Genomic DNA, 22,776 nt, shown 5'->3' on the forward strand with positions numbered 1-22,776 from the left:
GTGACGGGAAAGATTTGAGACCTGAGTGGCAAACTTTTGGTGGATATGTGGAATGAATTACTAGGAGAAGTGGTATATGCATGTACAATTGCAATGCTTAAAAGATGTTGAGACAGATGCACAACTCGAAAAAAAACTCAGAGAAATATGAGCCAAGCATAGGCAAATGTGTCTACCTAAAAGTGATGTCTTTGTTCGTGTAGTTGAGTTGGGTTAAAGAGGCAAATTCTGTGCTGTATATCCCAATGACTCTTGCATCGTGCTTCAGAAAATCAAACAAATGTATTCTATGAATTCTTCCCTGTCAAAGCCCTTGTACCAGTTCTCTCAGTGTCGTGTCTTAGTAGAAGGAAGACAGAGCATCAGTCTTGCAGTACTACCCATGGATCTGTGCCACTGGGGTGGAGCTACTTGAGTCACTGCCTCACAACACCAGTCCACTAGAGACCCTGATTCCACCCTGACCGTATCACCGCATGGATTTGCTCCAGGAAATACCGGGACAGAAGATATTTGGGGTGGTAGATTAATTTCCTCCAGTGTGTAGGTGACTGGTAGTCTCTGGGGAAGTTGAAGGGAGTGTGGGTAAGTGCAAATGGGAAATTATGGTCAGTAAGGGCCTTGTGAAGTGAACAATCTGTTTCTGTGTGAAGTGAAGTGAGCAGCCTGTTTCCGCGTGGAGTGAAGTGAACAGCCTGTTTCCGCGTGGGGAAAAGCGATCGGCCTGTTCCCGTGTGGGGCGAAGCGATCGGCCTGTTCCTGCGTGAGGCGAGGCGATCGGCCTGTTCCCGCATGGGGCGAAGCGATCGGCCTGTTCCCGCGTGAGGCGAGGCGAACGGCCTGTTTCCGCGTGGGGAAAAGCGATCGGCCTGTTCCCGTGTGGGGCGAAGCGATCGGCCTGTTCCTGCGTGAGGCGAGGCGATCGGCCTGTTCCCGCGTGAGGCGAGGCGATCGGCCTGTTTCCATGTGGGGCAAAGCAATCGGCCTGTTCCCGGGTGGAGCGAAGCAATCGGCCTGTTCCCGCGTGAGGCGAAGCGAACGGCCTGTTTCCATGTGGGGCGAAGCGATCGGCCTGTTTCAGCATGGGGCAAAGGGAACGGCCTGTTTCCACGTGGGGCGAAGCGATCGGCCTGTTCCCAACTGGGGCGAAGGGAACGGCCTATTTCCATGTGGGGCGAAGTGATCGACCTGTTCCCGCGTGGGGTGAAGCGAACGGCCTGTTTCAGCGTGGGGCAAAGGGAACGGCCTGTTCCTGCGTGAGGTGAGGCGAACGGCCTACTTCCGTGTGGAGCAAAGCGATTGGCCTGTTTCAGCGTGGAGCGAAGGGAACGGCCTGTTCCCGCGTGAGGCGAAGCGAAGGACCTGTTTCTGCGTGAGGTGAGGCGAACGGCCTGTTCCCGCGTGGGGCGAAGCGAAGGACCTGTTTCCGCGTGAGGTGAGGCGAACGGCCTGTTCCCGCGTGGGGCGAAGCGAAGGACCTGTTTCCGCGTGAGGTGAGGCGAACGGCCTATTTCCGCGTGGGGCAAAGCAAAGGACCTGTTTCCGCATGTGGCGAAGCGATTGGCCTGTTCCCACGTGGGGCAAAGTGAACGGTCTGTTTCCGTGTGGAGCGAAGCGATCGGCCTGTTTCCCTGCTATATTTGTATGACTGTCACCTCCACTGCACTCCCAAGGTAGTGTTGAGTCAGATGAGAATGCAAGTGGGAAAAACTGCATCGTAATATTAGGTCCTCATTATCTCTTTACTATTACAGACTGTCAGCAGATGGAAACATGCATCAATGACAATTTAAAAGCCCCATTTACACTCTAGTTTCATGAGGAGTTTGATTAGCATGAGCATTTCATTGGCCCTACTCAGACCCTTTGACCAACACTGTTACCTTCAAACTGGATATATTAATTTATAAATGTATTTACCATTTCATTTTCAACATGTGCAGCCAAATATATTTTAATTAGCAACCTTAGCATTATAAATAACAGCATTCAATTAATTGTTGAAACGTGGCTTGTAAGCTAAAAGGTAAACACGAGGACCCTTCCCCTCTTGTTCCCAGATCCCATGAGGTCCCAGACCCTTCCACACCTTCGGGACACTTTCTTTGCCGTCTGTAATGGTCCTACCCGTTATTTCATCCTCCGTCGGATCCATGCCTGCAATCGCCGTTTCTTTGACTTTGTCATGTTAGGCAAAGGTCGCAAGATCCTACATCTGCAGACCCCAGAGCCTGCCGGCCCCGACGCTAGCAGGCATGAACTTCAGATTGCGGCCCCTGCCACTGATCTCGCCGGCTCCAACACCCCAGGGCATATTCAAAACCCGGACTCCAGCAACGACCATGGACACCTTCACAGCGATTGCACAACCACCAACTGCGACTCCAGGCCGGGTCTTCATGTGCAGCTATTGTGACTCCCGTCTCCCCTTCCCCCACCAATACTCTGCAATCCCGTCTCCCTCAGATCCCATCGTTAGCTTCTGGGCCCTCAGAGGCCCCATCTTTCTCTCACCGCAACCCTCCCCTCTCCACTGACACCCCCAGCCTCCCCCCTCCCCCCTCTGATCCCAGCTCTCATCCGTGCCGGGTCTTTACCATCCCCTCCGACCTTCAACTGTCTGAGGCAGAACGCTCCGTCCTCAGTAAGGGCCTCACGTTTGTCCCCCTTCGCCCACACGCCAGCGAGTTCCGTGTTTGCTATGATGCAGAACTCTTCTTCCGCCGTCTCCGTCTCTGAGCCTACTTCTTCGGCAAGGACTCTACCACCCTCACCAATGACCCCTTCTCCCGTCTTCAACCCTCCTCCTCTTCATGGACACCCCGCTCTGGTCTTCTGCCTGCTCTGGATCTCTTTATCGCTAATTGCCGACGGGACATCAACCGTCTCGACTTCACCGCACCTTGTCCCCATTCCAACCTCACTCCTCGGAACGCTCTGCTCTCCACTCCCTCCGCACTAATCCTGACCTTATTATTAAACCCGCCGATTAGGGGGGTGCTGTTGTAGTCTGGCGTACTGACCTCTACCTTGCCGAGGCACAGCGACAACTCGCGGATACCTCCTCTTATTTACCCCTCGATCGTGACCCCACTAAGGAGCACCAGGCCATTGTCTCCCACACCATCACCAACTTTATCCACTCAGGGGATCTCCCATCCACTGCTACCAACCTTATAGTTCCCACACCCCGCACTTCCCGTTTCTACCTCCTACCCAAGATCCACAAACCTGCCTGTCCAGGTAGACCCATTGTTTCAGCTTGCTCCTGCCCCACCGAACTCGTTTCTGCATACCTCAACACGGTTTTATCCCCCCTTGTTCAATCCCTTCCTACCTATGTTCGTGACATTTCTCACACTCTGAGCCTTTTTGATGATTTTAAGTTCCCTGGCCCCCACCGCTTTATTTTCACCATGGATGCCCAGTCCCTATATACTTCCATCCCCCATCAGGAAGGTCTCAAAGCTCTCTGCTTAGTTTTGGATTCCAGACCTAACCAGTTCCCCTCTATCACTACTCTGCTCCGTCTAGTGGAATTAGTCCTTACTCTTAATAATTTCTCCTTTGGCTCCTCCAACTTCCTCCAAACTAAAAGTGTAGCTATGGGCACCCGTATGGGCCTAGCTATGCCTGCCTTTTTGTTGGCTTTGTGGAACAACCTATGTGCCAAACCTACACTGGTATCTGTTCTGGTATTTCCCCCCCTCCCCCTTTTCCTTCTCCCTGGGCCTCCTGTCCCATGATCCTCTCATATCCCCTTTGCCAATCACCTGTCCAGCTCTTGGCTCCATCCCTCCCCCTCCTGTCTTCTCCTATCATTTTGGATCTCCCCCTCCCCCTCCCACTTTCAAATCTCTTACTAGCTCTTCCTTCAGTTCGTCCTGACGAAGGGTCTCAGCCTGAAACGTCGACTGTACCTCTTCCTAGAGATGCTGCCTGGCCTGCTGCGTTCACCAGCAACTTTGATGTGTGTTTTAAGATAGAAGGTAATTTTGTTTCCTTGCATTACAGTTTCGCACCTTTGATCCATGTAAGCAGCTGTGGTGCAGCCACCCTGAAAATCCATTCTTCTGCAAGACGAAGAAAGGACCTCCCTTGGACGGAACGGAGTGTGCACCTGGAAAGGTGAGGCAGCTCTTAGACACAGCTGTATGCTGTAGTTACCAGCAGACCTAATTCTCCACTGCTAGGGTAACAAGGTCATGGTGGTGAGGAAAATGCAGTATACTGTATCTTCTGCTCATACAGTAGTGCCACCTCACCATATCAGATATCCTCTCTGCATCCCTTGTTCATTATCTATAAAGTTTTTCACAACTTTATTTTAAAGTCTGAAGAAGCAGTCGACATTTCTATCTCTTCTTTCAGTTAGTCCTGACGAAGGGTCTCGGCCTGAAATGTCAGCTGTGCTTCTTCCTATGGATGCTGCCTGGCCTGCTGCCTTCCATCAGCATTTTGTGTGTGTTGCTTGAATTTGCAGCATCTGCAGATTTCCTCGTGTTTGAGTCTTTGTAACTACTTTGTTAATCAGAACTAGATAACAAGTAAGCTGGAATTCCTTGTAGGTTACATACTCACTGCTTTTGCTGGAATAGAAATAGGACCCAAGGAAACAGTGAAGTTAATGATGTCGATATTACCTCATGTATTCAAAAAACTTGCTCTTTCATTTAAGGTTGGTGACCTCAGTTAAATGAATTGCATTACACCTGCTAACACGTCGTCAGCATACAAACCACATTGGTCTTCACCCGAGTATGTTTGTGCTCCATCCCTGACCTCCAGCTCTTTCCGAATTCTGTGCTACATTGAACAAAAGCAGAAGTCAGAAATGAACATGAAGAGGGTGCCACCAAACAAAACTGGTGGCCTGAGGCAGAGTAAAGAAAGAAAATCTGGCTGCACAGTCTTGCAGCTAATAGATGCACTGTGCCACCGTTATAGAGACCAGGCTCAGTCCCGAACTCAGTGTTATCTAGCATAGACTGCACATGTTCTCTCTGTGACCAGGTGCGGTTCCTCTCACACCCCAAAGATGTGTGAATTGGTGGGTTAATTAGCCACTGTAAATTGTCTCGTGTTTATAGGTATTTGTAGAAACTGTGCGGAGGTCCTGGGAATCAGGGAAGAATAAAAATATCTGGGTTAATGTAGGGTTGGTGTAACTGAGTAATTGACATGTGCCTCTGCTCTGTTTCTCTCCGACTCTATGACAACCCAATCCAAAGCACTCGCACTGTGATGCCGGACGATGTAGCAATGCACTTGCAGGGTGGTAATGGAAATTAGAGGACTTGCTTCAACTTTTCTGTTTGAGGAGCCGAAAGGAATGACTCACTACCTTGTTGTACCTAGCTGTGATTGGGTTTTCCTGGTGACCAACTGTGTGTACTGGATCTCTTTAAAAATTTATGGTCTCTCATGTGGTCAATCATTTGACATTTTAGTTGTTTTCAGCAATTTTATTGTTGAAGGCAATTATTGTTCCGAGCAGGGTGGGAAGGTGCCACAGTAGTTAATAGTGCTGCCTCGTGACTGCACAGACCCAACCTCATTCCTAAACTCAGCTATAAAACGCTCTTCGTGTGATCGCATGAGCTCCCCTCGGTGGTCCAGTTTCGCCGAGTTTCCAAAGATCTGTAGTTCATCTGTTAGTTGGCTATTGTCAATTATTTCAAGTGTAGCTGGATGGTAGGAGAGTGCGGGAGGGGAGGAGGAGTAGCTGGATATTTAAAAGATAATAGGTTACACAGAAGTAAAGAGAATAGTTGGGAGCATTGTGAGACTGCATTGACTGGATGGGCTAACCGGTTTAACTTTCACCCACCTCGCCTGTGCCTCCCCAGTTACAAGTGACCAGTTAACCTGCTAATCCTTGTATCTTTGGAGAGTGGGAGGAAACCCACACGGTCAAGGGAGAAGGTACAAACTCCTTACAGACTGCGGCAGAATTGAACCAGAGTTACTGGGGGCCATTTTCTATGTTGTTAGAAGATGAGAGAAGCCTGGGAAATATAACTTAGCACAGAGACCCCAGACTGAATGAGCACCTGTGGATCAAGTAGGCTGGCTGGTGCGTGGCCACTAAACGATCACCAATGAAGATAATAAGATGGTAACATTGAACTTTAGAGCATGAAAGCTTGGTGTCACCATCATGAATGCGGGCCATGCCCTGAGCACAAGTATGCACACAGACAAGGCGGACTGAAGCTGCCTCATCAGCGCATATGTTGGGTCATTAGGCATAGTTTAACAAACACTGTAACAAATCATTTATGTGTTAGCCGCCAGTGTATGTGCTGTGTAATTAATGTGCATGTATTTATAGTTAGCCTTCTCGATAATGCACTGCCTGATACTGAAGGTGTTTGGTTTGAACAGTGGTGCTACCAGGGTCACTGTTTGTGGAAGACCTCAGAGCAGTTAAAGCAGGATGGTAACTGGGGATCGTGGAGCAAACTCGGGTCCTGTTCTCGCACCTGTGGATCGGGCGTCCGATTTCGAACTCGCCAGTGCAATAACCCAGCGTAAGTAATGTCAGGAATGATGGATGTCTTATTAAAGGCAGAGTGTTTTGATAGTGTGCTGTCTCAATAATTGTGGAGATTGAGTAATTTCCCTGAATAATCAAACCTTGTGTAAATTACAGATTTGCCCTGTGTTTCTAATTTGCAGAAAATAATCCACAACTCACTGAATTTTTCTGGAAATATTACTTTGTACTGTTGGGAGAAGTTGCTGTAGTTTCTAACATAATCTCTTTCTTCCGTACTTCAAATGGATTCTGCATCATAGATTTTGGATTTCATTCATTTTTGGCAGGTTTAATAGGTGCTTCATTTTGGTCTAATGCCAGACTGTGAAAACCAAAAGAAAATCTCGAAATTCAAATGCATTTACTCCACAAAATTGCTATCATGGTTATCTCTGATTTGGAAACAGCAAAAGGCCACTTGCTTGTTCAGATGGCAGCTGTATGCTGAACTGCTCTCCTATTTGGGTGATACCCACTTGGAAGTGAGTAGTCACCGTCACACTGCTCATTGGCAGACACGAAGAAAGTGATCACAATCACTGTGATCATCAGGGCCACACAGCAGTGAAGTATCCTGCACAAGGTTGCACAGGGGAGAGATTCTTTGTCAATGGCGTCCATATGGGAAAAGTGCAGCGCACGGAAATTAAGGGCAGGGACTAGGTAAAGAAAATTAGAAAAACGGATCTGCAAAAAGAATACGAGAAGAAAAAATTAAGGGCAGACAAATTGCCCCACCTATCCACCTACCACCATTCAAAATGTTACGGTTGTATTTTTGCCTCAGTACCACACTCCTTCACTAGCTTCATATTGCTCAATTTCCTTATTTTGCAGAAACCCAGCAAAATGAGGCAGTTGTTAGTGCTGAGAGTCTAAGGAGCCTGGACAATGGAGCTGCTGCTTCAAAGCTCCAGCAGCTGAGGTTCACTCCTGTCTCTCTCTAGAGTTTGCACTTTCTGCCTGGGATCCACAGATGGGAGTTGAGATTGTCAGGGAATGAGGAACATTAAAAGGCAGTGCAGGCTCAACAGGCCAAGGGGTCCATTCCCATGTTGTCAATCAATTAAAGCATTTGTATGTTTTTTTAAATAAGAGAGGGGAAGCTACACTGGAAATTATGAGGTATTAATTAAAAGACAGAAAGTGACTTCTGCAACAGGGATGCATCAAAGCCAAGCTCACTTATTGTTATATTGCACAAACACTTCTATACACGGGTGAAATCAAAGAGTTATTTGCAACAGTATCATGGGCACATAGCATGAACATGCATAGATTACATCGTAATTGTGTTTTAGTGAAATTTGACAAACTATTGCCTTAAGCACAGATTGCATATAATTACAAATATAACCTTGTGAATGACTTTGATTGTGTAGAGCTTCTTAAAGATGAATAATATATAATTAACTTCCAGTTAAGATGGTGCTACCGAATGCATGCAACAGCTCACTGGTAGTTTAAAAAGTTTTTAAAAAATCTGACTAAAAACATCTCCAAGAATGCCTTTTCTGGGGTAAATTGTGTTAAACTATCACTGCGGTCAGTGAGGGGGTGAGCAATGGCGAGGCGAGTTCGGGGGATGAGCCGGGATGGTGGTGTAGGATCGATGCAGATGGCGTGACCCATTTGGAGAGGAGAGGTCGAGCAGTTCTAATTGCAAAATGTTTCACTGATTTGATAGCACTTGTAAAACTTGCCAGTCATCCTTTGTCAATAATAATGTTATTGCATTATCGTCATTAGGCCTGCCAACGGTGGTCAGGATTGTCCTGGTCTAAACTATGAATATCAATTGTGTAACAAAGAAGATTGTCCACATTATGAAGACTTCCGAGCTCAACAATGTCAACAAAGGAACTCATACTATGAGTATCAGAATACCAAACATCACTGGCTTCCATATGAACATCCTGACTGTACGTTAAATGCAATCTTTGTATTTAAGAAAACAAGTTTCAAAAACATTTGATACATTTAAAGCAATCTAATTGTCTTGATTCTCATTAGCAATAAAGAAATGCCATCTATATTGTCAATCCAAAGAAATGGGAGGAATTGTCTACATGAAACAGTTAGTTCATGATGGTACCCGCTGTTCCTATAAAGATTCCTATAGCATCTGTGTTAGAGGGGAATGTGTGGTGAGTAAAATTCTACCTTGGCTCCATCATTTACATGCAATGTCTTCATATTATCTATGCAAGTAAAGCGGCTTTTAAGGTAGTTCTCTGATTTGACTGTTGAAAAGTGCAAGTTGTTGAGTTGGTATTTTAGTCCATTTTCTGATGCAGGGTTTCTTGAATGGATTTCCCTGGGTGCTCGTGTTTCCTCCCACACTGCTGGTTAGTAGGTTAATGAGTCATTGTACATTGTCCAATGATCAGTTTCGGGTTAAGTCAATGCCGTGGCTCGAAAGATCGGAATTTCGCATAGTGTCTCTAATCAAAAACAAATGTACCTTTTGTGTGAGTTTAAGGAACAATTCTGCGTTTGGTTATTCCTTAACATCCTTCTTAGATTGATTCCATATCATCCTATTCAGATTCAGCAGCTTCAGGACTGAAAGTCTGCAGAGCAGATGGGGAACTAATATAACCTTCCCTGTGTAAAATTAATTTAAAAATATTAACCCTGTGCAATACCACCATTGCAGCTCCATGGCATTAATTTCTATTTCAGTTCAATATTTAGTATTGCATAGGCACCGATTTCCTTCAACTAAATAGAAGTTCAAAGCTTGTATCTGAGTTGCTTGAATCGTAAATTTCATTCCCTAATGACCAACTACATCTCTCCCAGGTAACTGGTGGAATCATAGAGCACAGCTGGAGGCACTTTGTTTTACCAAGTCCATGCTGACCATCTGAACTAATTCTATTTATCAGAATAGAATGTGTCCCTTGGCAATTCAAGTGCTTGCCTAAATACTACTTTAATGTCAGGTTAATACTTGCCCTGTACCCACTCAGTACACTCCAGACATCATATGTAGAACCTTGACAAAGGAGTTACTGAAGTCTACATAGATTACATCTACAATACTACCTTCATCCAAACCAAAAAACTCCTCCTTTTTAATGTAAACAGGTTCTAGAATGTTCCTGTCCTCTTACCTGATTTTGCAGTTATAGTGTCCTTCTCCTTTATGATTGCAGCTGAAATGTTTATCTCAGAATTAGGTTTAATATCACTGACATAGGTTGTGAAATTTAATGTTTTGCGGCAGGAGGTTGGGGTCGAGATGGAATTGGACCAGCTATGATGAAATGGTGGAGCAGACTTGATGGGCCAAATGGCCTAATTGAGCTCATATTTCTTATGGTCTCTAATAGCAATACATTAAAAACTATAAATTATAAAATGCTTTGGGATTTCCGTCAATGCTGCCCACCAGTGGGATTTCATACACCTGATTTCTTTTTCAAATATCTTGTTACACTTATTATATTCCGAACAGCCTTCCATATTTTCAGTTCTCCATACCTATGACATGCTTGCTAACTTGTTAAGTTCAGCCTTCAATATTCAATGACTTTGAGGATTGCCTGGATTTGTTGTCAATTCTTTTTATCCCTTACAGGAATTCATTGGGTGGATTCAAAGTATTTTACATTTAAATGCGCCCCACTCGGTTGTTGTAAATAATTTGCAAATAATTGCTCCAGATCTACTTTTGCCGGGTACTATCCTGATTTCTGGTCCATACTTGTCCCCTTTCAATAACTACCTTGAAATTTACTTCTGGTTACTATCTCCAAAGTGATCTTACACCGATACTTCAATCATTTACTGGCTACATTTCATAAGACAATCAAACATACGAGCAGAATTAGGCCATTTGACCCATCAAGCAAGCACTGCCATTCAATTATGTGAATTTATCAATCCTCTCAACCCTATTCTCCTGCCTTCTCTCCATAACCTTTGACACCCTTGCTAATCGGGAACCTATCAACCTCCACTTTAAATATACCCAGCGACTTGGCCTCCACAGATGTCTGTGGCAATGACGTCCACAAACTCACCACCCTCTGGCTGAAGAAATTCCTCCTCGTCTCTATTCTAAAGGGACATCCTATTCTGAGTCTATGCCCTCCGGTCCGAGACTCCCCCACTGTAGGAAGCATCCTTTCCACATCCACTCTACCTTGGCCTTTCAACATTCCTTAGATTTCCACATTCTTCTCGACTCCAGTGCATACAGGACCAGATTCATCAAACGTTCCTCTTATATTATCCATTCCATTTCCGGATCATTCTTGTGAACCTCTTCCGAACCCTCTTCAATCCAGCACATCCTTCCTTAAGCAAGAGGCCCAAAATTCCCAGTGCAGTCTGACCAATGCCTCGCGGCATTACTAGAATTATATATTCTAGTCCTCTTGAAATTAATGTTAACATTGAGTTTGCCTTCCTTACCACCAATTCACTCTGCAAGTTAATCTTTAGGGAATCCTGCACAAGGACCCCTAAGTCCCTCTGAGCCTCTGATTTAAGAATTTTTTCCCTGTTTAGAAAATAGTCTATGCTTTTATTCCTTCTACCAGAGTACATGACCATACACTTCCTGACACTGTATTCCATCTGCCACTTCTTTGCCCATTCTCCTCATCTGTCTTAAGAATTTCTTCAGACTTCCTGTTTCCTCAACATCACCTGCCTCTCCACCTATCTTCATATCATCCACAAACTTGGCAAAATGCCATCGCTTCCTTCACCCAATTCATTAACATTTAACATGAGAAGAAGTGGTCCAAATACCGACCCCTGCAAAACATCACTAGTCACCGGCAGCCGACTAGAAAAGGCCCCCTTTATTTATTCCGACTCTTTGCCTCCTGCCAGTCGGCTAATCTTCTACTCATTTTGGTATCTTTCCTGTAATGCCATGGGCTCTTGTCTTGTTTAGCATCGCCATGTGCAGCACCTTGTCAAAGGCCTATTGAATACCCGAGTAAGCAAAATTTACTGACTCTCCTTTGTTTATCCTGCTTGTTATTTCCTCAAAGAATTCCAACAGATTTGTTAGGCAGACTTTGCTGCCTTTGGCCTGTTTTATTATGTGCCTCAAAGTACTCCAAAACCTCATTCATAATAATGGACTCTAACATCTCCCTAGTCACTGAAGTCAGGCTAACCAGCCTACAATTTCCTATGTTTTGCCTCTCTCACTTCTTGAAGAGTGGAGTGACGTTTGCAATTTTCCATTCCCCAGGACCATTTCAGAATCTGGAGATTCTTGAAAGGTCGTTATTAATGCCTCCACAATCTCTTCAGCCACCTCTTTCAGAATCTTGGGGTGTAGCTCATTTGGTCCAGATGACTTGTCTATCTTATGATCTTACAGCTTCCCATGAACCTTCTCCTTAGTGATATTGACTACACTCATTTCTGCCCTGTGATTTTCTGGCATACCGCTGATATCTTCCACAGTGAAAATTGGCGCAAAGTGTTTATTGAGTTTATCTCCCACTTCTTTGATCCCCGTTACTACTTCTCCAGTATTATTTTACAGGGGACCGTTATCCACTTTCACCTTTCTTGCGCTCTATATATCTAAAAATACTGTTGGCATCCTCTTATGTTGTCGGCTAGCTTAACCTCATACAGTATTTCATCTTTTCTCTCCTTGCTGCTTTTTAAATTGCCTTCCATTTTAATAGCTTCCCGTTCTCTAGCTTCTGATTAATTTTTGCTCTATTATATGCCCCACTTTTGCCTTTATGCTGTCTCTGACTTCCCTTGTCAGCCGCAGTTGCCTCATCCTCCCTTTGGAATATTTCTTTGCAATTGTATCTACCCTGCACCCTCCGAATTACCCACAGAAACTGCAGGCATTGTTCTGCTTCATTCCCTTCCAATCAACTTTGGCCAGCTCCACTCTCGTGCCTCTGTTGTTCCCTTCACCTCAATGTAATACTGATACATTTAAAAAAGCCATCTAGTCATAGTCGCAGTCACTTTATCTCACGAGCATTGTACAAATTCCTTCTCTTGATTTTCCCAATCTACCTGCATATTGAAATCCCCCATGACTATGCTAACATCTCCCTTTTTGCATGCCCCTTCATGCTAGGCTCAGTACTATCCTACTCTGGTTTTCTCCACTTCCTCTGAATTCTGCTACTGATACCATCAGTCATGGTTTTCTACAAATAGTGACACTACGTGCTACACTGTGTCTGTACATAAGGAAAGAATAAACTAGTGGTGGTTGGAGTCATGGAGGTGTGGGTTAGTAGATGGAGGCTTTGATCAGCCTTACTGATTGGTGAAAGTAACTTTTTTGTGTCTGCTGGTCCTGTGCAGATGCTACACAGCTTTCTCCCTAATGGGAGTAGGACAAACAGTCCATTGGCAGGGCAGGAACATTCATGAAGTTACCGGCCCTTTTCCAGGACCTTTCAGTATATACTGTATGTCCTGATAAGCTTGTACCGGTGATGCATTTGGCAGCCCTGAGCCTTCACGTTTGTCGCAGTGCAGTTTCCGTACCAAGCAGTGATGCAGCTTAGATATAGGAGCAGAATTAGTCCATTAGGCCCGTCGAGTATGCCTCACCATTTCATCATGGCTGATACAACTTTCCTGGAGAATCCAGTCAATAATCTATCAACCTCTGCCTTAAGTATACATAAAGACTTGGCCTCCACAGCATCCTTGCAGCAACAAATTCTACAGATTCACCATTCTCTGGCTGAAGAAATGCCTCCTCATCTCCATTTGTAACGGACTCCCCTCTATTCTGAGGCCGTATCCTTTGGTACTAGACTCTCCCACCATAGGAAACATCCTTGCTACATCCACTCTATCAAGGCTTTTCAATATTGGATAGGTTTCAATTAAGTCACCCATCATTCGTCTGAATTCTAGTGTATACAGACCCAGAGCCATCAAATGCTCTTCCCATGACAAGCCATTCAACCCTAGAATCATTTTTGTGAACCTCTTTTGAACCCTCTCCAGTGTCAACACGTCCTTCCTAAGATAAGGGGCCCAAAACTGTCCACAATATTCCAAGCAAGGCATCACCAGTGCTTTTCAAGGGCTCAATATTACATCCTTGCTTTTATATTCCAGTTCTCTTGAAATGAATGCTAAATTCGTATTTGTCTTCTTCACCACTGATTCAACCTGCAAATTAACCTTTGGAGAACCCTGCACGAGGACTTCCAAGTGCCTTTGCACCTCAGATGTTTGAACTTTCTCTCCATTTAGAAAATAGTCTACCTTTTTATTTCTTCTTCCAAAGTGCATGCATGATCAGCCACTTTCTGACACTGTATTCCATCTGCCATTCCTTTGCCCATTCTCCTAACCTGTTGAAGTCATTCTTTAGCCAATCTACTGCCTCAAAACCACTTGCCCCCACCTATCTTTGTATCATCCACAAACTTTGCAACAAATCCATCAATTCCATCATTCAAGTCATTGACATATAACATAAAAAGAATCAGTCCCAACACAGACCCCTGTGGAATGCCACTGTTCACTGGCAGCCAACCAGAAAAGGCTCTCTATTCCCAGTCTTTGCCTCCTGCAAATCAGCCACTACTTTATCCATTCCAGAATGCTAGAATTTGTCCTGTAATACCATGGGCTCTTATAGGCTCTACCTATGCCTCCAATAAATGTAAACACTTTTGTAAGGTCTTCTCTCATTCACCTATATTCCAAGGAATAAAGACCTGGGCTAGACAACCTCTCCCTTTAATGCAGGCCAGGCCTTCTAATCCTGGCAACATCCTTGTAAACAGAGTGTGATCACTGGAGTTGAGTATGATGTTCTCCACAGGGGTTGTCTATTGGAGGGTGGCTGTAGAGGCCAATCCAGAATCCACATATTCTGGTGCAGTGTGGGCCAAACCTCCCAATCATGCCCTCTTAGTCACTTGCTAATCTGGATTATTAGGGTGGATTCCCTTAATGGAGAATGCATATGTGTGACTTTGTTTAATGCAGGGAGGCTGATGTGGTTCTAGACAGATCAGGGTCAGGGTCCAGTGGCATGGAATGCAAGACGACTGGGGACCTTTCGCAGCTGCCGCTTTCCTCTGCCTTCACTGCCATCATTTCCCATCAGATCCACCACAGAGGTCTTGGCTGGATCGCTTCTTTGTATGGTACCTCTCCCTTGGGTGAGAGCTAAATTCCAGACAGAAATTCACTTTTGGGATCTCAAGAACTCGCAAGCCTCTCCACCACGATAAAATAGGACAGCACTGCACAGGCTCTATGGTACACAATGTCACATCGACCTACTGTATGTAACCTACTCCTCAGTTAATTTATCCCTTCCCTCCAACAACAGCCTATGACCCTCCATTTTCCTTCTCAGCACTCCAGTTTAGCTACAATATGGTGACCAAAACTGTAGACAGTGCTGCAAGAGCAGACTCATCAAACTTGTACAACTGCAACATAATTCCCTACTCCTGTACTCAGTGCCTGGACTTGTCTTCAGATCATAAGATTCAAATTCGGCATTGAATTTAAGATTGTTCTGCAACTGACACTGCGCAGTGAATGAATCGCAGTGTACTAAAAATGCTTCAATTAATTAAAACCTTGGTTAAATCCTATCTGGAGTATTGTTTGATCATCACAAATCAAGAAGGACATGTTAGCCAGAATAAAACTGAAGCTTTATGTATGAATTAATAAACTTGACTTTTATTCTAAAGGCTTGGGGATATTGAGACTTCTGTAATTTTGTATGAACTAAATGAGGTTAGTTTAGAAAGCTGTTCAGGCAAGAGAAATAGAATTGGGTATTCTCAAGTAAATTGTAACAGTTTCTTTACTTGATTATTGGTAGAAATCTAGAACTCCATTCTACATTGGAAGATGTAGAATCCTTGTGGAATCTCAAAGGTATAAAGACCCTGATGGGAGTTATATACAGGCCTCCAAACAGTAGCCAGGATGTGGTCTACAAGTTACAGTGGGAGATAGAAAAAGCATGTCAAAAAGGCAATGTTATGTTAGTCATGGGGAATTTCAAAATGCAGGTAGATTGGGAAAATCAAGTTGATGCTGGATCCTAAGAGAGAAAATTTGTGAAATGCCTCCAAGACTGATTTTTGGAGCAGCTTGTAGTAGAGCCTGCTAGGGGATCAACCTGGATTGGGTTTGTGTAATGAAATGAATATGATAGGGAGCTTAAGGTAATGGACCCTTAGGAAACAGTGACAATAATATGATAAAATTCACCCTGCAATTTGAGAGGGAGAAGCTAAAATTAGAGGTATCTATTACAGTGGAGTAAGGACATCACAAATGTGTGAGAGGTGGACTGAGCTGGCCAAAGAGATTGGAAGGGATACTTGCAGAACAGTAACAGCTGGAGATTCTAGGAGTATTCTTTTAGGTGCAGTATAGATACATCTCAAAGAAGAGGGAATATTCTAATGGTAGGATGATGCCACTGTGTCTGACAAGGGAAATCAATGACAATGTGAAAGCAAAAGAGAGGGCATACATTAGTGAGAAGTTAGAGGATTGTGAAATCTTCTTAGTTGCCAACAGAAGGCAACTAAGAAAAACCATAAGGAGGGAAAAGATGCAATATGAAGTAGTCAATGCTAGCCAATAATATCAGAAAGGTTGCCAGAAGCTTCTTCAGATGTATAAAGTGTAAAAGAGAGGCGAGAGTAGATATTGGAGAACTACAAAATGACACTGGAAGATAGTAATGGGGGACAAGGACATGACAGATGAACTGAGTAAGGACTTTGCACGAGTCTTCACTGTGGAAGGCACTAGCAGTATGCTGGAAGTTCGAGAGAGTCAAAGGGCAGAAACAAGTGCAGTGGCTGTTACAAGGGAGATCATGTTTGAGAAACTGAGAGGTCTGAAGGTAGGTAATTCACCTGGGCCTCATGGAGTACACCTCAGAATTCAAAAAGAGGTAGTTGAAGAGATTATGGAGGCATCAGTAATGATCTTTAAAGAATCAATAGATTCTGGCATGGTTCCAGAAGATTGGAAAATTGCAAATGTCACTCTTCAAGAAGGGAGAGAAGCAGAATATAAGAAATTTTAGGCCATTTAGCCTGGCCTCAGTGTTTGGGAAGATGTTGGATTTGATTGTTAAGGATGTGATTTTGGGGTACTTGGAGGCACTTGACAAAATAGTCCAAAGTTGGCATGGTTTCCTTGAGGGTAAATCTTGCTTGATAAACCTGTTGGAAGTCTTTGAAGAAGTAACAAGCAGGATAGAGAAGGAGAATCAGTGAATGTTGTGTAAGTGGAATTTCAGAAGGCATTTGACAAGGTGCTGCACATGAGACTGCTTAACAAGATAAGGACCCAGGGTGTTATAAGAAAGATACTGGCATGGATAGAGCATTGACTGATTGGCAGGAAGCAAAATGTGGGAATAAAGGGGTCCTTTTTGAATTGGCTTCCAGAGGCTAGAGGTGTTCCACATGGGTCTGTATTGAGTCCGCTTCTTCTTATGTTTCACCTCTACAATTCAGATGATGGAATTATTGGCTTTGTGGCAAAGTTTGCGGATGATACGAAGGTAGGTGGAGGGTCAGGTGAGAAAGTAGAGAGGCTATAGAGGATTTAGGCAGATTAGGAGAATAGGCAGCTGTGTACATACATCTATTGATGCTTCTGGACAAATCTTCAGTGATGTTCCTGGAATCATCGGGTGTTTCGGGTCTTTCAACATCATACAGCCTCCTCCAGGTGACCCAGCCGGGGCTGATCAGACCCCAGCTTGTGTCCAGATGGCTAGCTACTTATGTCTCCATGGCTCTCCTCTTTTGAGCCACAGCCATCTTGAGGTCCTCTCTGCCGCATCGGTTGTACTGCGGATGGCTCTTCTCTTCCTTTCTCCCTCGATGCCCAAAATGCTGAAGGCTCCAACTAAAGAACGGGCTACGAATGAAATGGCAGATGGAATACAGTGTTGGGAAGTGTACGGTCATGCATTTTGGTAGAAGGAATAAAAGCAAACTGAGAGAGAATGCCAAAATCCAAGATTTAGATGTCCTTGTGCAGGACTCCCTAAAGGTTAATTTGTAGGTTGAGTATGTGGTGAGGAAGGCAAAAGCAATATTAGCATTCATTTCAAGTGGACTAGAATATAAAAGCAAAGATGTAATGCTGAGGCTTTATGAAGCACTGGCGAGGCCTCAGTTGCTGTATTTTGAGCAGGTTTGGGCCCGTTATTTAAGAAACCTTGTGCTGATGTTGGAGAGGGTTCAGAGGAGGTTCACAAGAATGAAAGGGTTATCACGTGAGCAGCAATTGAAGCTCTGGACCTGTACTCACTGGAAGAATCAGGGGAATCTCATTGAAAGCTATTGACTGTTGAAAGGCCTAGATAGAGTGGATGTGAAGGGGACATTTCCTTTCATGGGGGAGTCTAGGACCAGAGGGCTATTTAGAACAGAGAGCAGGAGGAATTCCTTTAACTGGAGGTTGGTGAATCTGTGGAATTTGTAGTCGGAGTGTGAAAGGTTATAGGGAGAAGACCGGAAATTGGGGTTGAGAGGGAAATGAATCGGCCGTGATGAAATGGTGTAGCAGGCACAATGGGCCAAATGGCCTAATTCTGTTCCTGGGTTTTATGGTCTTAAAAAACAGTTTGATTAGATTAATTAAAGCTTTTAAGATCAAGAATTTATTAGGTAAAGGAAGTATTAGATCCAGAGTGAAAGCAGATTAAAGGATTCTATGGTGAGCTCCTCTGTGATCTAATTGGCTGACGGGAACAGTGAAAGAATTTATTGGTCTTTTTTTCTCCAGTTCTGATGAAGGGTCTCAGCCTGAAATGCTACTGTACTCTTTTCCATAGGTGCTGCCTGGACTGCTGAGCTCCTCCAGTATTTTGTGTGTGGTGCTAAATGGTCTATTGCAATTTCAAAGTTTCCTATGTCTTTCTCTGTTTTAATGCTGCAATTTGCTGCTATGTTGATTAAAGGTTTGCCTCTACAGAAAGTGGGATGTGACAAAGAAATCGGTTCAAACAAAGTAGACGACAAGTGTGGAGTATGCGGTGGAGACAACTCACACTGCAGAACAGTGAAAGGAACGTTCACCAGAACACCAAAAAAACTAGGTAGGAATATTCTGAACTTCCTCGTTGAAATATGACAGGATCGCTGTGGCAGAATTTTCACGGGCGTTTTCTGAACCATCACCAACTGGGATTACCCAGCAGTACTACTGATTATAACCCACTGTGATTTATGCCAAATATAAATATGGAACGTCCATAGCGATTATGTGTATGGGTGAATCCTGGCAGAAACAGAGGATATGATAGAGGGCTTTCCACCTATCTTCTGGGAAAGCAAGAAATTCCCAGGGAGTTATAATCTAAGAAGATATACACCAAAGAACGATGATAAAGATATTCTGATCTGCACTGAGAAAGATGATATAAATGTGCCTAACAGGGTGGCTCACTGCTGATCAGAGGTAACAACAGTGGAACATTTTGGGCATACTTTAATTATGCATCTTATGTAATTAACGCAGCCTTATGTTCGTTAAAATCACCTTTAGTGCACAGAGAGAATGAGAGAATTCCTCACAATTGAGTAGTTTTAGTAGGAATTTGAGCTTCTTCCTTGGATAATGCAGTGGCTATTTAAGGTCCCTGCCTACCCATTGGCCCTCTGGGTGATTGCAAAGAGGGAACCTGGCTTTTCCTGAGTTCAATTGACTTTACAAAGAGATGTTGACCACCTAAATTGTTTACACATTTCATTGTAGATTTAGTGTGTGCTTTTATTCAGTTAATAGTTGCCTTAAAGGCTCTCTCAGCATTAATAACCTTTTATTAAATCTTCCAATTTACTCAGGGATGAGTAAGAATTTTCCTGGAATGACAGAAATAACAGACACAATCACAAGGCAGGAGCAGAACATTACTGACATGTGTTGTGAAATTTATGGCTCCAGTACCATACAAGACATAAAAATTACTGCAAGCTACAAAATAAGTAAATAGAGGTGAACAGTGAGGTTGTGTTTGTGGGTTCACAGACCATTCAGAAATCTGCTGGTGGAGCAGAATAAGTTGTTCCTAAAACTTCTCCCCTTCACCACCACTCTCCTCCGTCAGGCGGAACTTGTGTTTACTCTCAATAATTTCTCCTTTGGCTCCTCCCATTTCCTTCAAACAAAAGGCGTAGCCATGGGCACTTGTGTGGGTCTCAGTATGCCTGTCTTCTTGTCAGCTATGTGGAACAGTCTACCTTCCAAGCTTACACTGCCATCGGCTCCAGCTCTTCCTAAACTTCATCGATGACTGCATTGGTGCTGAGCTCGTCAACTTCATCAACTTTGCCTCCAACTTCCACCCTGCCCTCAAATTTACCTGGTCCATTTCCAACGCCTCTTCCGCTTTCTTGATCTCTCTGTCTCTGGAGACAGTTTATGTACTGATATCTTGGACTATACGTCTTCCTACGCTGTCTCTTGTGAAGATGCTATCCCTTTCTCTCAGTTCCTCCGTCTCTGCAGCTGCTCTCAAGATGTGGCTTTTCATTCCAGAAGTAATGAGGTGTTCTCCCTCTCAAAGAAAGGGGTTTTCTTCCTCCACCATCAACACTACCCTCACCAGCATGTCTTCCACTTTATGCATGTCTCCCCTCACCCCATCCCGCCGCCACCCCTCCAGGTTCAGGGCTCCTCGTCCTCACTTACCACCCCACCTGCACATAATTCTCCGCTACTTCCACCGACTCCATTGGGATCTCACCGCCTAGCTCACCTTTCCCTCCCCCCCACCCCCCACACCTTCTGCGGGAATCACTCCTTTCTCCATTCATCCCTCCTGACTGTTCTCCCTCCTGGTACTGACCCTTGCAAGTGGAACGTGCTACACCTGCCCCTACATCCCTCCCTCACTGCTATTCATTGTCCCAAACAGTCCTATCAGGTGAAGCAACACTTCACCTTTCAGATTGTTGGGATTATCTACTGTATCCAGTACTCCCAGTGTGGCCTCCTGTATATCAACAAGACCTGACATAGATTGGGAGACCGCTTCACCGAGCACCTATGCTCCGTCTGCTGGAAAAGGCGGCATCTCCCAGTGGCCACTCATTTCAAATTCTACTTCCCGATCCCATTCCGACAAGTCAGTCCAAGGCCTCCTCTGCTGCCACGATAAGGCCACGCTCAGTTGGAGAAGTAACGCCTTATGTTCTGTCTGGGTATTGTCCAGCCTAATGGCACGAACGTCGGTTTCTTGAGCGTACATTAATTGCCCCCCCCTTCACTATTCCCATTCCCGTTTTCCCCCTGTCACCTTATCTCCTTACCTGTTCATCCCTTCCTCTGGTGCTCCTCCCCCTTCCCTTCCTGTCGTTGAGTTCTGTCCTCTCCTATCAGATTCCCTCTTCTTTGTTTCACCAATCAACTTCCCAGGTCTTTACTTCAACCCCCCCCCCACCCTGATTTCACTTATCATGTAACACGTTTTACTTCTTCCTCCCCTCCCCCACCTTACTCTGACTCCCCTTCTTTTCTTCCAGTCCTGATAAAGGGTCTTGGTCCAAAACGTCGTCTGTTTGCTTTTTTCCATGGATGCTGCCTGCCCTGCTGAGTTCTTCCTGCATTTTGTGTGTGTTGCTTGGACTTCAGCATCTGCAGATTTTCTCTTATTTGTTGTTTGTAAAACATTGAGTGTATGGCTTCAGGCTTCTGCACTGCCTCCCCGCTCGAAGCAACCTCAGGCGAGCATGTCTCAGTCGATGATGGATACCATCACATGAAGATGTCCTTGATGGCAGGAAAACTTGTACATGTGATGAAACTGGCTGTGTCTTCAACACTTTGCAGTCTTTTGTGATCCTCTGCAGTGGAGGCTTCATATCAAGTTATGTTGCAACCAGTAGAATGCTCCCCAGTGTACATATGAAGAAATTTGCAAGAGTCTTCAGTGACACAGCAAATCTCTTCAAGCCCCTAATGAAGTAAAATCATGAGTGTACCTTATTGATGAGTGCATCAATGTGTTGGCCCCAAGGTAGATCCTCTGGGATGTTGATGCCTGGGAACTTGAAGCTGTTAACTTTTCCACCATTGACTCCTCAATGAGGTCTGCAGTGTGTCCTTCCAGCTTCCCTCTCTTTAAGGCCACAATCAGTTACTTGTTTTTTCTGTCACCGAATATGAGGTCATTGTTGTGAAACCATACAACAAGCCAGTCTATCTCACTCCTGTACTGCTCTTCGTTACTGTCTATGATTCTGCCAACAACAGTGGTGTCATCAGTGAATTAATAGATGGTACTGATGCCATGGTCACCCAGTGCCAGCTGCAGTACGTGATAAGGATGCCCCCATGTCGGCTACCCCGCAGAGTGTTATACGTCCGGCTACATCGTGGTCGACGCTCAGCTGGAAGGCCGAAGAAGCGCTATAAGGATCAGATGAAGAATGCTTTAAGGAAGTGCAAGATCAGACCCGAGGACCTGGAGGATGTTGCTGCTGACCATACCGCTTGGCGACAGCCGTGTAGGGATGGGGTTTGTATTCTGGAGATGGAAAGAACAACCAGGAGACAGCAGAAGAGAGCCAGGAGAAATGCAGCCATCGTTGCCACCACTACCACGTACATACGTCCCACCTGCAACAGAGCTTGTGGATCCAGGATAGGACTGCATAGTCATCAGAGATCTCACCGTTAAAGGAGTGGACGTCGTCATCGGATTTCGATGGTGTTTGAGCAGTGGCAGCTATGCAGTCATGAGTGTGGAGAGAGGTGTTAATTGTTAGTGAGGAGATGTTCTCACCAATCTGCACTGTCTGTGATGTCCCGGTAATGAAGCTGAGGATTCAGTTACACGGGATTGAACAAAGGGCCAGGTTTTGAAGCTTGTTGATTAATGAGAGGAAGATGGTTAAATACTGAGCTATAATTGATAATCAGCAGCATGTGAATGATAGTGCATGGGGAATGGAGATTAACAGAACTATGTGTGATGTTGTCATCTTACCCAATTGATTAAAGTGCACTCCTTGCGTGTTTATTTTATCAGTATACTGACCTTTTATGGATGTAAGTGAGTAAGGAAATGCTGGATGCATTGAACTCTGACCAATTAGTTTAGTGCAATTGGAATCTTGTCATGGCAATGCTGTCAGAACAGTTTTAAAGGGATTAGAATATTCTTTCAGAAGAGATGAGTTAGAGCAAGCTGGTCATACATGGCCAAATCACCCAGACTATGCCACAAAAACTGCATGCTACTGCTC

The 22,776-nt window shown here is 44.7% G+C and overlaps 1 protein-coding gene across 7 annotated transcripts in view; it reads left to right on the top strand.

Annotated features, from left to right (window-relative positions):
* The window catches only part of adamts3 (ADAM metallopeptidase with thrombospondin type 1 motif, 3), a 370,913-nt gene that overhangs the window by 302,680 nt on the left and 45,457 nt on the right, over nt 1-22,776 (top strand). For all 7 annotated transcript variants that reach the window (XM_072281905.1, XM_072281906.1, XM_072281908.1 and 4 more), the window contains 5 exons: nt 4,015-4,128; nt 6,388-6,533; nt 8,291-8,463; nt 8,555-8,688; nt 18,500-18,623. In XM_072281905.1, coding sequence (XP_072138006.1) covers nt 4,015-4,128; nt 6,388-6,533; nt 8,291-8,463; nt 8,555-8,688; nt 18,500-18,623 — 691 coding nt within the window. The remainder of the gene's footprint in view (nt 1-4,014; nt 4,129-6,387; nt 6,534-8,290; nt 8,464-8,554; nt 8,689-18,499; nt 18,624-22,776) is intronic.

Source organism: Mobula birostris, chromosome 17 (assembly GCF_030028105.1).
Source record: "Mobula birostris isolate sMobBir1 chromosome 17, sMobBir1.hap1, whole genome shotgun sequence".
Classification (NCBI taxonomy): Eukaryota; Metazoa; Chordata; class Chondrichthyes; order Myliobatiformes; family Myliobatidae; genus Mobula; species Mobula birostris.